A 17,292-nucleotide genomic window follows, 5' to 3' on the forward strand; every position below is an offset into this window, starting at 1 on the left:
TATTGTTCTGTATTTGCTAGCCAACTGATTATGCTTGTTTTCTTTTTTTTTTTTCTACTTCTTACATGCTGTTCACGTTCTAGGTAGCTCAAACAGCCATGACGTAATGGTCACTTGAGTCACGAATGCACTTCAAACCGATAGCAAATGTCTTTCGCTGTTTCTGTCGAATCTGCGTTTCCCTAGAGTACGGACTAAAAAACGAAACAAGAAAGGGCGAGCCGATGCGCTGCCTTCGCGCTCGCCCGCGTGACGTCACGCGAGCGAGCCCTGCGATTGGTCCCCGAGGCTCGCCTGCTGCGCCCGCGGCAGCCAGTGTGACACAACGCGTCGGAGCTCGGTCACGTCCAAGAACTCCACCCTGTTGTCAGAGGTCCCTCGAGGATTCTGCCTGCAGTGTGATTTGCTGTTTTTTCTCCCGTTTTATTTTTCCTTCTGACGGCGCACATTTGCCGTCTGCGATACCCTGCCTCGCCCACTGTTCTGTGTCGTCTGCTCACGTACGGCGTGATTGCTAGGGCTGTAATTAAGGCGCGGCCTTTCGACGGAAGTGCAAAAAGGTAAAAAAAAAGGAAAAGTGCTGGAAAAGCGTTCCCTATGCCACTGGTCACCCATCAGTCCTTGTCGGGACATGGGACGGGCCTGTCTTCTGGTCTCCGCCTGTCTTCTGGTGGCCGCTTCTACGGTCGTCCGGGCGCAAAGTGAGTTGTACCTCTCTGCCGAGCGCCATATATAGTTCTCGGCAGCTTATCTCTAGCATCCATTGTTGGTTTCAGTGGGTAAACCGTCGTCAATTAAGTGACGATAGTTCTTCGTGATCGGATATGTTGTCGTGCGATTTTTCTTAATGAGAAATTTCGTACGGCATTACCGGACGAGTGTGCATATGCCTTGAGAAATGCGGTACCTTAGAAGGAGGCCGTAGATCTCTGCTTCAAAACAATGACCCGTATAATTAAAGATAAATAAATAAATCCTTACCGCATTGCCAAAAATAAATGCTACCGTGCATGTTGTTGAAGTGACAATGAAGCATTGTATAATGGTTTACTGCTCGGGTCATACATACATGGTGTCCGTCCTCAGATACTCGGTTTACTTCAAAGTGTTCGATGTGAAGGATGTTTCGTCTGTTCTGCGAACATGTCAAGCTTGCCGGGTATGTGCGATTTCGTAACAGGCTGAGCATGAGCAGCTGTTTGGGCGGAAATACTGCGATAACGATTGTTATGCCTTTGACGCGGAGCAGCAGGTGAATGTGTATTTGAAGCAATTCAGAAAATGAATCAAGATCTTATGTTATCTTAATATCCGTCAAGCTGAAACATATCGAAAACATACGTAGAAGAAGAGAAAAACCAATTTTAGTAGCCCGGACAAAAGTCATTATCTTCAAATTTCAGCATACTGGCTCATTGCGCTGACAATATTCCGGTTGGAAAGAACTTATCAGCAGTTTTGACACGCAAATGTACCTGCGTGTCAGAACCGAATCGAATGCCGCCAGCATTTCTGTCGGTTATGATTTCTTTTCCGCAACACCTTCGCACCCACACTACAGGAAACGACGAACAACAACAACATCGAACAAACTTTTATTTTTAAATTTAATTACCTTTTTTCAGCTTGAAATATAGACACAACACTTCCATAATATAGCTAACCAGTTCCACTACTGTCCAAAACAACTGTCAATTGTTTGGCTTTTTAAAGACGAAATCTTTCTTAGCGAGTTACCACCACTTTTCCGTATCGGGTATGTTTCTAGCCTTTTTCGTGGGCCGATCCCGCACATAGTGCAACCTAAAAATGTGGACAGATTATGGACTACTTGGTATGTGCCCCTCTGACCACTAGTCGCCATGATGTTCGCGATATATATATATATATATATATATATATATATATATATATATATATATATATATATATCGCGAACATCATGTATGTCATCATCATATATCATCATGTATATCATGTACATCATATATATCGCGAACAGAATCCCGGTACTCTAACCATTGTGCCGACAAGAAACAATAGCAACAAGACGCTGCAGAGAAACAAGAGGAATAAGAACGCCCTGAAGAATTCTCCGCATACAACCCAGGGGCGGTGTTCCTTCTAATCCAGCAGGAGTTGCCTTTCATGCTGCGTCGCGCCAAGATGTTGCACCCCCGTTTACTTTGAACATTGTGCGAGGAGTCCAAGCCCAATGCCGAACCTTGCTATCGCTGTCAATGCGGCGCCCTTCGGGTGAAACTGCATGTTCTTTAAAATAAATAAACCAATAAAATTGCCCAACGGCCGCATTCGAACAGAGGACCTCTAGCACAGAAGCATGACACTGCAACCATTGCACCGCGGACGCTTTTCATCCAGAACGGCATGCCTCATAATCAGATCGTAGTTTTGACATGTAAAACCCCGGAGGCAATTTTTAAAATTAATTAACACGTCATCATAAGTCAAAATGTGGGCCGATTCCGGAAATGGTGCAGTCTGGAAATGCAAGCTGATACCGAAGATAGTGCGGTTCCAATCTGTGTCCCGATCACGAAGATAGTGCAGTAAAACAATTTACGCGTCCGAAGCTCCTCCTACACTCACCTAACGCGAGGGGTGACGCGATAGAGAGCAGTGCGCAGTGACCCCGGCGCTATCTCAACCCCAACTCACTCGGGAGGACTTTCATCGACTTCAATTGGAGGGTGAATCGCCTTCCAATTTCTTTTTTTCTATCTTTCGTGTAGGCCAATCTTTTATCGGTTGTGTTGTGGCCAAGGACACCGACGCATCAGTAATCCCACGGGACACCGATGAGCTTTCATTTTGTGAGCAATCCGCCTTTTTCATTTTTCTGTGCTGCCCTCTGCCGCACGCCACCGGAAACGTTTTGATAGGGTGCCGGGGCTTTCGCCGGTGGATTTGTGAACCTGCGCCCTTGTTGAGTGCGCATCGGTTGTGCATTTCGTGGATCGCGAATAATTATTAATGGCTTCCGCGGAGCAGCATGACGTTCCTGGAAGCCATGTAGCACTCACTAACTATATATATAGGGTGAGCAGGCGTGATAGCGCTGTTTTGTTTATATATAGTGTGGCCTATAAAGGTACGCTGAGTACCCTCTGCCGGAGCGGCTGCTTTGGCTGTTGTCGCTGACTCCTGAACTTGCACCTCGCTTTTCTTTCAATTCTTTTTGCACATTCTTTACACATTTTGCATAAATAAGAAGTTTTCGAGCGCGCAGCCTCCCGCGTCGGATTTAGCAAAGCGGTGCGCTTGTTTACATTGACATCTACAGCCACAGATCGTTGTTAGCGTCAAAAATTGGGAAAAGGTACATCGGTCATATGAAAAAAAAATGTCAAAATGTCGAATAAAACACACATACCTGCTCATATCAGCCGCGTTATTCCACCGTGAGACGAGTCAGTATGAGCGCCTGAGCTACTCAACGGCGACTGTGATCCAGTTACAAATATCGGGCTGTTAATTTATTACTGATTCTCGCTTTTCTTTAACTTCATCATACTTAGTTTGCGCGTGTCATAAAACATTATTAGAGAAAAATGTGCTCACATAAGCGCTCATTTAAAGGCCGTGTTGTTCTCCTGCAAAAACGCGGATGCCATCGCTGACACCGTTGGTATATAAATGAGCGAAGCGGCTGTTTATGCTGCTGTACCGAATGTACCGTCTCTTGTTTCGCGTTTGACGCAGAGATAAACAGTACATCTCAGGAATTAATTAAGAAGTGCGTGAGCATACCAACACGTACAAACCGACCCATCTACGTTGCGAATACAAGCGGCAGCCTACGGGAACGGTGACCTACAGATGTTGGCACAGCCGTTGGGCACAGCGCTGTGTCGCCGCTTGCAGATTATTATGTACGCGCCGTGCGAAGCGAAGAGTAGTTTATTTCAAATCGCTAAGGCCAGAACTGAACTATAAAAGCAGTTTCCTTCGTCCTAACTTGCTTACTTTTGAAAAGTACAGGTCCACCGGTAGCGGGTGCACGAACTCAACGGAGCCAGGCCTAACCTTCGATGAACAGGATCAACATTGGCTCAAACTTCATGTGCAAGGCTTGAGAGGGTTGAAGCCTTGCGCATTTCAACCTTTCAACTTCGTAGGCATGTTTTGACTCACTTTGAGCGCGATTATTATTTATATATACCAACGAAGGCGTTGCAGCTATCGCGTTATCGGTTCGACGGCCTATCGCGCGGGTTTCGGTCGAACGATGGTATAGGCACGGTGATTTTCTCGGTGCCGTCGACAAGAAGCCCGTCGCAGTACCAAAGCCAGTCTTAGGCTACGCAAACTTTCAGTACTGCACTGACGTCGAGCTACCAGTGGAGTTTCAACGCGGTACACGGCACGAGTTGTCAGTAGCGCGCGTCCGAGCGCTTTTTTTTTTTTTTTTTTTCGGGGGACGTTTCCCCGAGATGGGGCCGCACGGCCGCGCGCGCGACCCTTCCAAAACGTTTCGCGACTAATCCGCCAGGGCAGGGCGCATGCGCCGTCGGGCCGTGAAAAAGGCGGAATAATCCGCCTTTTTCATTTTTCTGTGCTGCCCTCTGCCGCACGCCACCGGAAACGTTTTGATAGGGTGCCGGGGCTTTCGCCGGTGGATTTGTGAACCTGCGCCCTTGTTGAGTGCGCATCGGTTGTGCATTTCGTGGATCGCGAATAATTATTAATGGCTTCCGCGGAGCAGCATGACGTTCCTGGAAGCCATGTAGCACTCACTAACTATATATATAGGGTGAGCAGGCGTGATAGCGCTGTTTTGTTTATATATAGTGTGGCCTATAAAGGTACGCTGAGTACCCTCTGCCGGAGCGGCTGCTTTGGCTGTTGTCGCTGACTCCTGAACTTGCACCTCGCTTTTCTTTCAATTCTTTTTGCACATTCTTTACACATTTTGCATAAATAAGAAGTTTTCGAGCGCGCAGCCTCCCGCGTCGGATTTAGCAAAGCGGTGCGCTTGTTTACATTGACATCTACAGCCACAGATCGTTGTTAGCGTCAAAAATTGGGAAAAGGTACATCGGTCATATGAAAAAAAAATGTCAAAATGTCGAATAAAACACACATACCTGCTCATATCAGCCGCGTTATTCCACCGTGAGACGAGTCAGTATGAGCGCCTGAGCTACTCAACGGCGACTGTGATCCAGTTACAAATATCGGGCTGTTAATTTATTACTGATTCTCGCTTTTCTTTAACTTCATCATACTTAGTTTGCGCGTGTCATAAAACATTATTAGAGAAAAATGTGCTCACATAAGCGCTCATTTAAAGGCCGTGTTGTTCTCCTGCAAAAACGCGGATGCCATCGCTGACACCGTTGGTATATAAATGAGCGAAGCGGCTGTTTATGCTGCTGTACCGAATGTACCGTCTCTTGTTTCGCGTTTGACGCAGAGATAAACAGTACATCTCAGGAATTAATTAAGAAGTGCGTGAGCATACCAACACGTACAAACCGACCCATCTACGTTGCGAATACAAGCGGCAGCCTACGGGAACGGTGACCTACAGATGTTGGCACAGCCGTTGGGCACAGCGCTGTGTCGCCGCTTGCAGATTATTATGTACGCGCCGTGCGAAGCGAAGAGTAGTTTATTTCAAATCGCTAAGGCCAGAACTGAACTATAAAAGCAGTTTCCTTCGTCCTAACTTGCTTACTTTTGAAAAGTACAGGTCCACCGGTAGCGGGTGCACGAACTCAACGGAGCCAGGCCTAACCTTCGATGAACAGGATCAACATTGGCTCAAACTTCATGTGCAAGGCTTGAGAGGGTTGAAGCCTTGCGCATTTCAACCTTTCAACTTCGTAGGCATGTTTTGACTCACTTTGAGCGCGATTATTATTTATATATACCAACGAAGGCGTTGCAGCTATCGCGTTATCGGTTCGACGGCCTATCGCGCGGGTTTCGGTCGAACGATGGTATAGGCACGGTGATTTTCTCGGTGCCGTCGACAAGAAGCCCGTCGCAGTACCAAAGCCAGTCTTAGGCTACGCAAACTTTCAGTACTGCACTGACGTCGAGCTACCAGTGGAGTTTCAACGCGGTACACGGCACGAGTTGTCAGTAGCGCGCGTCCGAGCGCTTTTTTTTTTTTTTTTTTTTCGGGGGACGTTTCCCCGAGATGGGGCCGCACGGCCGCGCGCGCGACCCTTCCAAAACGTTTCGCGACTAATCCGCCAGGGCAGGGCGCATGCGCCGTCGGGCCGTGAAAAAGGCGGATTGCTAGCTTTCTCGCCTTCACTACTCTCTCCACGGGCGCTCTCTCCTCGTCGCCGCGTACTTCCTCAGGAGATACGTCGGCACTACGTCAGTGCCCAACTTGGCACTTTTTTTTCTTGTTTGAAAACACCATGAACTTACGCTTATCGGTACTCAATGCTTTTCGGATACACGCTGGTGCCGCCGCACGCGCAGGGCAAAACGCGCCACAACAGATGAAATCAGATGATTGCGCACGACAGGCAAGCGATACGACGAGGAAGAGCGGGCATGCGACTGCACAGCAAAGGCGAGCTACTGCAGTCACATCGGAACTGAGGTTCTCGTACAAGAACAAATCTACAACTTTTACCCTGCGCGTCCCGTACATGGCCCTGTTAGCGTCACGACATGTGAAGAAGGAACTGGAAAAGCCTGCAGAGGAGCACGCGATTGTTTTTTTTTTTTTTTTTTTTTTTTTTTTTTTGTTATCAGAGGTGGTTTAGGGGTCCTCTAATTTCGATTTGTGCGCCAAATTGCGAACAATGATTTTTTTTTTCGTGAATTCCCTGCTTCGAAAGCTTACGCGGTCAGTATATAAATCATAACCACACAGCGACCGTACGTCTGTTGACTCCTTAATATACGGGCCCTGAAATTTTGCGCAGTGTACACAAATTTCAACTGCGACGACTCACAGGCAAAATCGCCTGACCACGGCCTGGCGCAAGCACCGACGCGCAATGTGCGTCTAGTTTTCAGCACATTTTCCCCATTTTTGTTTTGTTAATTAGTATGCATTGTTTGAATGGTTTGACTGTAGTCAAGAACATTTCATAGCTTTCGTCAGAACGTCACACCGTGTGCAAATATGCCCTCATTACTTTTTATTTATTTTTTTCTGTTACAAGCGAACATACCGATGAAACGTTCCTCCTAAACTCGGTCTTCGTCGTGACTTCGAAGCTTGCAAGCAGAGAATGCGCAGAGGCTCTCGTACACGGTGTTGTGGTTACAAGTCCGTTGTCGCCGACGTGAAACGTCGCTGTGCGAGACGCGCAATTACCGGCACTTATCCACTGCAACATACCAAACGCCCTAGTGAGCTTGAAAAGGGCGGGAGCCAACATCAGAGACTTTTCTCCCAGCCAGTAGTCATGCTCGCGCCGAACGAGTTTGTTTCAAAGACAGATGAACCATGTGAACCAGATGAACTAAAGAGCGCAGGTGGCCCGAGTGAAAGTGAGATTTGGTATACGTCGACGTTCACCGCCAATAATTAAAAAAAGGCAATTAATTCATCTTGAACAGCTAAATGAACGCCGCGAGCTGGTGTGCAAGTAATGTGCGCTTTTTCAAGTAATTCATCTGAAAAGGCGGAATTGCGCTATTTGGCACGGGCGATTTAAAAATCTAATACTATATGCGCTGTAGAGCCCTAAAAAAAGAAGTGAAAAAAGTAGGCGCTAGGAGTACTAAACGCATTACTATTTTTATTTTTTTTCTGTTCGACCTCTGTACGCGTCCTTGGGGGTCGCCGCATGAAAGTACTTCGGCCGCAATCTCGACAATCGTGGCGCGACATGCCGCACTCCGAGCTTCTCTTCACGAAGTGTCTTGTTGCGGGAAAGTCAGATTTGCCCGGCGCTTTCTAAGGAGATACGCAGACATTTACTATATTTGTTTCTATTCCGCATGCTCTTGCACATGCTCACTTTAGTCAGACTAGGTATATATATATGTGTGTGTAATTTCCCTTCAAAAATAAACTGAGTTGCGACTCAACGCCTGCCTGCTACCTTTGCCTTATTGTCCTCGTTTCTTGTATGCGCGCTGCAGTTTCAAGATGTACAATGTTTATGTTCATCTGCGTTCGCGTTTACGTTGGCACACATCCTTAAGAAATTAGTTGTCTATGTGATGTTCACACAGATGCCAACATGATCGCTGGATTTGTATAATTAGTTTGTGCACAAGTATACCTTCCTGGAAAGGACGGAGGTCTACTGATACAATTAACATTTCGATTGTTATTAGTAATAAGTCGACTTCTTTCCTAGTACTATCCGAATCCTGGCCAGTCCCCCAGAGCGGGTATGTGCCATCAGTAAAGGAAAACGAAACGAAACACTGCGCGAGGTTTTTGCCACCCACGGCACAATGTGGTGCCAGTAAAAATGCATGGGCCTCGTACTTGACGGATGTGCCGCGCCTGCGTCAGATTTTTAAAGCACGGCATTTGCCCTCCTGTCCTCCTCAATACACATTGAGGAGGACGGTTACGACGCTCTATATCTAGAAGATCTACTACGTCGCCAAACCGATGATTTCGCCCACGCGTGGAGTGATATTTAGATTGTTGAATGGCGGTGGTGACAATGAAGCTGACGGCTTAAACAGAACCCGGGCGAAAATGGTCGCACGGTGCAAGAACTGTGGCCCTGCAGCGTCAAAGCTTCGTTGACACCGCAGCAGAGGCGGGTTCGCATCAGCAAGCAAGCTATGACGTATCTCGAGGCACGCACACATCGGCAGAAGTTGCCGCGCGGGAAGCAGTCATGGCCGGAAGGGCCTTGAGGAAGAATAAACAAAAAGCCAAGACACGGCTTTTCGCAAGTCCGACCATCGACCAACCATGAAAACGGGCGTAAGAGGCAAAGGAAGCTATTTCGCTTTAACTAATAACTCCCGCATAACCAACTGTACATTGGATAGTATCGAACACTGCCAGCGCCGTCAAGCCCTTGAAGGTGATTAGCCACCTCGCCCGACGCTTCAGGACGCGCTCTCTGCGCGGTGGATGTACTTCGTCGGTATACTGCGCTGACATTAAGGGAGCAGGTCTACGCAATCTCGCACATTGAGCTTCTCGGTGACTCCGAGAAACAGTCCACGGCATATCGGCAAACGTTTCTGCCTACTACGCATAGCTTTGTTTTCAATAGATGGATTACCTGATTGCTTCATCTGTTATCACACGTGGAGACATGAGATAACAGATACGTATAACCAACGCATCACTAAAGTTCGTTGTCCGTTGCAAGGGAGTTTCGGCATATCAAATTACCCCATATATTTCAAACTGTTTTTAACGCTGTTTGTTATAACCTGGTATGACTATATACGCGTCATTGTTATCACAATTGTCATAACCAACTGCATACACCGCAGTGTGTCGGACAGTATCGCAACATCTGGTGCCGAGCCGCGATCGCAGAGGATTACGCGTCCACGCGCAGCAGCCGCGGCCGACTACGCATATTTGCTACTCTATAGGGTGCCTCGACAATCCGGAACTTTCTTAGGGGGCAGCTTTCATGCAGGAGACTGTTAATGGAAACGCCAGTGTATTTCCGAGTACATTTCTGGGACGGATTTCTCAAAAGTGGTGCTATACTCATGATTTCTAAGCAGGCATGCATGCCTTCTTTACTGCTCGCCTGCACTTTCGCATTTGCAACGTGTACCTTCAAGTGAATAATTAAAATGTTTAGTGAATCTCTTTAATTAACTGCCAGTACATTGCGATTGGTCGTGCAAGTATTGCTCGTTTTATCGTGCAGTCGAACCTACCTGAACAAGCAAAAATGCTTACGCGCACACACACACACACACACACTTTCACATGCATACACACATAAACGCGCACACACACACGCACACAGACACACATACGCACGCAGGCACGCGCGCATGCGCGGTATATACATGTAGGTAGTCCTTGACCAGCACGTTTGACTTCGATCTCATTCTTCGCGCTTGGATCGCGCTCGAAACGTTCAGCCCAAGTAATCGATCTCAAGGGGGAATGAATCTAAACCGTCCGTGTGAATGTGGGTATAAGGAAGCACGTAAAGTACGTTCCCGTGTCATCTTTAACGCAAACTTGCTTCGCTATCGCGGCGAGCGAGCGCAATTTGAGCGCGTGACATCGGCGCAGGGGACACGGACTTCTACTTCGGCACCAGGGTGCGCTGCCACACGTGCGACGCCGACTTCACCATCGAGAAGTTCTCGGTGGACCACCCCTGCCTGGTTGGACAGCGAGAGAGGGACGTGGCCTACTGTAGCGTCAACTCAAACTTCTGTAAGGTGGGCACCTTGCGCATCACCGACCGTTTCCACGCAGGCCAATGACGACGATGTTGTCCGACAGGCTTTAATGATTGGGTGAAGTAAATCGGGCCTCGCGGCTGCTTTCACAAACGCGGCCGCCTAGACAACTGTCATGGGTTTCAGCTTCGTTTCTGAATGCGTAGCCGAAGAAAGAATGAGAGAGAAATCACAGCGCGTCAGTCAGGGAGCGCGACACGCCGAGTTTCATATGTCATTGTCTACGCAAAATAAATATGCGTCCATGCGCGAAGTGGGTCCTAATGCATTGCTACCGACAAGTTGTGTGCACGGTGTTATGCATTTCACTCAGCTCGCTTAATGCCCCACCCCCGTTTCTGTAATTTTTCACCAACAATGAACGCCGTATTCGCAAAGTTCAGAATTCTCTTTTTGCTCATTGTAAAGGCCAAACCCCATATGCGCGAAAATGCACGCGACAGCGACGAGCGACGGTATGAGCGACGAAACGGGCTGTTCGCGCGACGTGTCGCGTGGTCGAAATCGCGCGATCGCTCGGTTTTTCACATTTGAAATCTGTCGCCCGTCGCCCGGAAGTGCTGTGCTCAAGCAGCCAATAGTAAAACACCGGAACGGGATGTACATCAGTGACGTACTGCCGGTTGTCTCCACGTGCTTTTCGACTCGCAGCAACGTGCACACAGCGAGCAAATACAGTAATGTTATGCACGTGCAGATAAAAAAAAATACTGCAGGACAACTATCAAAAATTTTATGTGTTATTGTGCGACAAAACATCTTATTTCACACTGCATACCGCTGACAACGCGCCACATTCGGTACGAGTAGACGCCCTCATGCTAGCAACAATGGAGATCGCTCGCTGAAGCAGTCGCGTGAATGGGGTTTGCCTGTGTAAGCGATAGCTTGCGCGAAGGCGATCTACGTCGCGTCGCTCGTCGCTGTCGCGTGCATTTTCGCGCATATGGGGTTTGGCCTTTATGGGTTGTTGCTTAGGGAAAGAGAGAGAGAAAAAATAAACATGTTTATTTAACACCAAATCCGGTGTCTTATAGCTCCAGGACTGCCCTGATATAGAATACCAGGGTGTACTGGAAGAGGGTGCAGCTGAGATTGGTTCGTCATCCTGTTCAACTGCATCGGAATAGAAGCAACATGAAGTTCGCGCATATTCATGGGGGAACATGGCGCGCATCGCCTCTCGTCCGTCGCGTCGTCCGTCGCCAATAATTAGGCTTAACGGAGCCATGCCACCGGTCAAATCCTTATAATTATTTCCACCAAAATTCCTTCGCCACCGAACAACCTTGTGCTGCAGGCAAACCACGCTTAACAGGGGCAGTTCAAGGTCAAAGGCGTCGGGGTAAGCGAGCTGGTTAAAATTAGAAAGAGAGCGCGGATGGGGGTGGGGGGGGGAGTAGAAGTCTTCATCAGATTAGTCGCAGAACCCTTTAATGCGGCCACCACGACGAAACCTAGCGCCGCGGAATTGTTTGTTTAATTGAAGCTATCCGGGCTTCGAAATGCTAGAACACCCCATCTCGAACAATGACACACGCAAAATTAATTCATCCTGAATTAATATATTAGCGTTATAAAAAAAAAACTCTCCATTGTTAGCGAAATTGGTGGCTCTGTAAACAACAGAAAAATAAACGCAAGTGAGGAGCAAGGGTTCATGCTGTGCGCCAACAATATCAAAGAACATGACCGCGAGAATAACACATAAATGGCGTCAGTGTTGACGTGTTCACGGGCGATATAAATTGAAGAAGCATTATGCCATTAGCTGCTTTTTTTTTTTCTCCGCGACGAAGTCAGTCAGAGAGATTTCTTAGGAGCGTAATATACATGTACCACTCGAGCTACACCTAACGAGCGCGTCTTTAGTGTATCTTAATATTTTGCACTAAATGCCTCCGACGCTCGCAGAAACTGGCGCAGCCGCTCGGTTACGGCTTGCTCGACTTTGCGGCCGACCTTAGGGCGACTCCTACCGAAACTGGGCCGTCGCGACTGAACGCAGGCGCAGCGGTAAAGCTGAGCCTTCGAGAGGCAGAAGCGCGCACACATCTCCTTTGTCACCTACGCACAGAAAGAAATGCGGCTCCAAACCAATGACAACGCTATTAAAACGCGCAGGAACTCCCCGTGCGTTTCCGTGGTGCCAACAGACTCGAACGAGGAACGAGAATTTTCTGAACGAGAAACCACACCCCAAGAGCCAGGGAAAGAAATCCAACGACAACCCTGTCTGTTGCGTTGCTACGGCCAGAAATAAAGACGGGAGAGAAATCAAAGAAGGAAAAGGTTTTGCTACGTTCGATTATTGTTACACCAAATTTGGGATAGTTGAAAGCGGTTCAGTTATTCTTCCCTTCGGAGCCTCGACCATGGTTTCAACCGAGGCTCAGCACCCGTCGTGTATATATACATGTATTTAATTTTTTTTGAACGACACAAATAATTGCCGCGCTTTCTTTTGGTACTTTTAAATGTGTCTGCCAAGAACAAATATTTTCGTTTACGATCTTCGTTAGGTATTGATTAGTTACCACGTCTCATCTGTCAATTTTAATAGCCTGCACTTTTTCTGGTGCTATTTATTTTCTCGCGAGGCTGGCTACTCACTCGCACTTTTTTTTTGTCATTTCAAGACATTTTGTTATTGTTGGTCCGAAAAAAAAGCCCACACAATATAATTGAATAAATAGAAAATTAGAAGGAACCCACCTCGCGTTGACTGTAATGCGTTTCGCATTGAACCAATATAGCGACACAACGTATTGCCGCCGTCACAGCGAGTTACGTATGTGGCGTGTACGGCAGCGGGATTCCTCTTCCGCGCTTCCCTAAGAACAATCGGCGCCATCTAGCGCAGCGTCCGCGAAGCGTGCGCGTGGCCTCCGAAATGCATGGCGCGCCCGTGAGTGCGAACGCTGAGAATGGTTCCCTCGCTTGCCGATCACCCAGTGGCACATTGTGACCCAAGTTGACGAGATGTTCATTGAAGAGTGACACATAACCAGTACATTTGTGGCGCAGCCTGCTAAAGCGTCGGGTTGCTGTCCTCGGGGAACCCTTGTGACATATGGGTTCGATTCGCTTCAGCACGGGAAAAGTTTAACGGATCTTTTTCGTCATTGTAGAGCGGCACGCATCTACAGGCGCATACCCAGTGACCTAAGTTGGCAACTGAATAGAAGCACAGACCGAGTGGCGCATACCCAGAGCTCCAAGTCGGCGTCAAGTATTTTGTTCGAACACCGGCACAGTTCCGCATCTACAGTGACCCGTGTCGGCGTGAAGGAAGTTCGTTGAAGAGCGGCACACGTGCATACACACTGCCACACACTCAGTGACCCAAGCTGTTCCGACGGTTGGTTTCCAACCCTGTTCCGTCAGCATTGCAGCCCGATGCCTTACCCGTTCGACCACGAACTAACCAGTGACAGGCAGGCGAGAAAACGGTTAGATACAAATATACATAGATAGAAAACATACGTAGATATAGACACTTGGCCCCCCGGAAAGTGCGTGAAGTACCCTAATAATAATGCTAACGCATTAATGAATGAATAAATGAGCGTTGCTCGGCCCTTCGGCTATCGTATGTCGCAGGTGGAGGTGACGCGCCTCAACGGCGTGCTGGTGACGTACTCGCGGCGGTGTGCCGACAAATGCTCCCCGAATTGCTACGAGAAGGGCTTCGGCATGCTCAGGGAGCAGTGCACCTACTGCTGCCGCCGCAACCCCGCCTGCGGGGAGAAGCGCAAGCCCTGACGCCCGCCGCACGGCGTACCCACTGCCGCCACCACAGGTGGGTGCACGCATGACTGGGGGGCCATTGTGCATACGTGCAATGATCTGTATTCGACACTCCTCTCGAACTTGGCTATTGCATCGCGTGGCCTCCGATATCGCCGGGTCCGGCCAAGTCGCCGTTACACATACGGATGATGGCAAATGAAAATAGCCGATGTGGAAAGCATCCTTATATATATAAAAAAAAAAAAGTCGCGGCTCCTCTTAAAGACGAATTATCGATTGCAATAGCAAATTATTAGACAGCTATATGAAGTAAGGTTAGTAGTTGTATCGGCGGTATAAATTGCAGTAAACATTCGCTTACTAACTAAACTAAAAAATTATTAGAGGTCTCTTGCTACAAAGGCGAAAGCCCGAGCGCTGCTAACTCCATGACACGACGACTTTTTTTTTTTTTGCTGAGTCATCATAACTCTGAAACTACAATTTAGTCATTTTTGCAAGTCATCATGTCTTTTTGCAAGTCACCCTTCCTATGATTCACCAAACTCGAACCGTGACTCTGCACTTTTTTTGCGAACTCACCCTCAAATCTCACATTTTTTTACAAGTCACTCCCCCACTCCAACTAAGCCCCTGTAATTCACCATCAGTTCACCTCTCCGTATACCCATAAACATTTCAGTTCACTTGCTTAATCATCCTTCCACCCTTAATTGCGGTTTTGTGCGAATCATCGCCTCTTATCCTAAGAGGACCATTTCGTGTCGACCACACGGTTTCAAAAGGCCTTCAAACGGAGACATCACCATGAGACATATAAGGCGTTCGCCTTAATAATCAGGGTGTCACACGCACACAGGCAAGAGCATTCTAGTTCACTATAGGCAAGCATGAACAGATATCGCTCGATGACCGCGGACACTCGCCGTGAAAACGCTGCAGCATTCTGACAGCGAGTATCCGCGGTCATCAAGCGGCGAGCGAACGCTTCCTGCAGCCTCCAGCTTCGATGCATCTCTGAAACATGAGCGTACGCTCTCTCCAACAGTAGGCATACGAGAACACAGCGCACACGAAGCCACATTACAATTCGGCTCGAGTAGTCTTTGTATCCACCGCAGATTACCTTCGAGCTGATGCGCACGCGGCTGGACTAAAAGAGAGTCAGGAGACGCACGCTAATCTGCCACCTTCCCTCACGGCTCATCCTCGCAATTTCTCTCGCACCTACAGTATACGGCCGCGGCTGTGCTCGTATCATACTTGGATTTTGTACGGAACCCTTACGGCGACGCCGACGACGAAGGTGGAAATTCGCCTGGAGTGTCCATATAATTGCTATCACAATATATGCTTGCTCTCGAAAACAGGCACGTGCGGAATATACGACCTCGAATGCATTTCGTTTCACGTATACGAGAAGCCGCATACAACAGGGTTGTCACAAAAATACGTAAGATTAACGTCACCTCACAGCGACGTGTTCTTACCGCCGAGGATTTGCACTTAGGGTGGCTTTCCCGCAAAGCTAATTCGCCTGGCGGTTGAGCTTGCGGCGTTTTCAAACTTAGATCTAAGAATGAAAATATTCAAAGAATTCACGCAAGGAACTGTCCCATGTAATCTGTACACATGAGATAGATGCACTGAAGAACGTGAGACATCTGAGCTTCCCGTATCCACCCGCAAACTTATGCACCCGCTGAAGGTAGAAGCGATTGATGCGTTTGAGCAGCATTAAAAAGCGGTGTGGCCAATTGGTATAGGAGCGCACCGGACGTGTTCCAAATATGAAGTGCCGTTTATATATATCTATCTCTCTTTCCGCAGCGCATCCTTCCAGCCCAGCACGCGCAGTAGTAGGCCAGCCATCGCCGCCGCCGAGGCGGGCGTCGGGGCCCCAGACAGCGTCGGGCCAGCCTCCGAGCTCCGTAGGGACCGCCACGAGCCTTCCTCCTTCCTCCTCGCCTGCTGGCAAATCCTGGTGGCCGCCATCGGCCACTGTCGCCGCAGCCTTCCTCGCCACGCGTCTCTGCTGCGCTGCCTGCTGATCGCCGACACGTGACAGAGCCCTCTGTAGTGCACCCGTGCCCTTCTTGAGCACCGTGTTTGTACATAGTGTCTGGCAAAGCTGAAGGAGATCGCAGGCGCCACCGCTCAACCCTCGCCGCGTCACGTTAATCGGAGCCGGTCGTTTTACCGCGACCGGCTCGGCAGATGAACCAATGCAGCTTTCCTGTAGCTACAGAAATTATGCCGGAAAAGGTGTTCCAGCAGGCAGTGTGTCGTTCATTTCTACTTATAGCTGCTCCCAAGTGTTGCGAGAGACAGGAGAAAAATGACACATACTTAACGTAACCGTGGTTTCGCTGGTAGGTAAAACAGAAAATGAACAAAACTAATTAAGTTGGGAGAGCTACTGTAAATTCATGTTGTAATGCAACGCAGAAGGAGCCGACAAAAAAGGATAGATGTAACGTGTCCCATCCCTTCTTTACTTTCTCATTCTGGTCACTTTTTGCATTGCATTACAAGATGCATTAACTTCTAATGTGAGTTAATTCCCCCACGAATGTGAGGCCACAGTCTCAAAAGTTAAGAGATTGTGAATGTTACACACAATATTCAGAGAGAAAGTAAAATTGCATTTGGGAAAGTACCGAGTTGAAACAATTGCACACGGCTGCCCTCACATGCTGAAGCCCACATATGCCCAGCCATGCTTCTGTTTTCTCTACGAGAAACTACCATGGTGGGAAAGCAATATGGATTGGTACAATCACACAAGAATGTACAAACACTGATATCACCAATTATGGCAGAGAGTATAATTTAGTGGCTGCATCTTGGCAAGCTACGAATTAAATAACTTGAGAACATAAAAAAAAAAAATACTTTAAGAAGGAACAAGGTGCTAGAAGAGCAGAGCCACAACAGCGGCATCCTACAAGTAAATTTTTCTTCTTGCACAATGAATACATCAAGATAACGGATAAAGGACCTACTGCATAAAAGCAAGGTTTCAGTCACACCTACACATTCTAGTGCTGTGCTGCACACATTTCAGTCTTTGCTTTCAGTACTGCATGCTGAAACTAGAGGTCTTTTCAAACATCATAAACACTGAGCATGTACAAAAGCCTTCCAGCTATCTTCTGTAGATAGTTCAAGGTAGACAGC

General features: G+C 48.0%; 1 protein-coding gene across 1 annotated transcript; it reads left to right on the forward strand.

Annotated features, from left to right (window-relative positions):
• The first annotated feature begins 292 nt into the window (after window positions 1-292).
• Window positions 293-16,764, forward strand: LOC119437419 (uncharacterized). Its single transcript, XM_037704449.2, has 4 exons — window positions 293-701; window positions 10,187-10,338; window positions 13,963-14,161; window positions 15,943-16,764. The coding sequence occupies exons 1-3, from the start codon at window positions 632-634 to the stop codon at window positions 14,122-14,124; spliced, it is 384 nt and encodes a 127-aa protein (XP_037560377.1). The 5' UTR covers window positions 293-631; the 3' UTR covers window positions 14,125-14,161; window positions 15,943-16,764.
• The last annotated feature ends 528 nt before the right edge of the window (window positions 16,765-17,292 follow it).

Source organism: Dermacentor silvarum, chromosome 1, assembly GCF_013339745.2.
Source record: "Dermacentor silvarum isolate Dsil-2018 chromosome 1, BIME_Dsil_1.4, whole genome shotgun sequence".
In the NCBI taxonomy this organism is placed as follows: Eukaryota; Metazoa; Arthropoda; class Arachnida; order Ixodida; family Ixodidae; genus Dermacentor; species Dermacentor silvarum.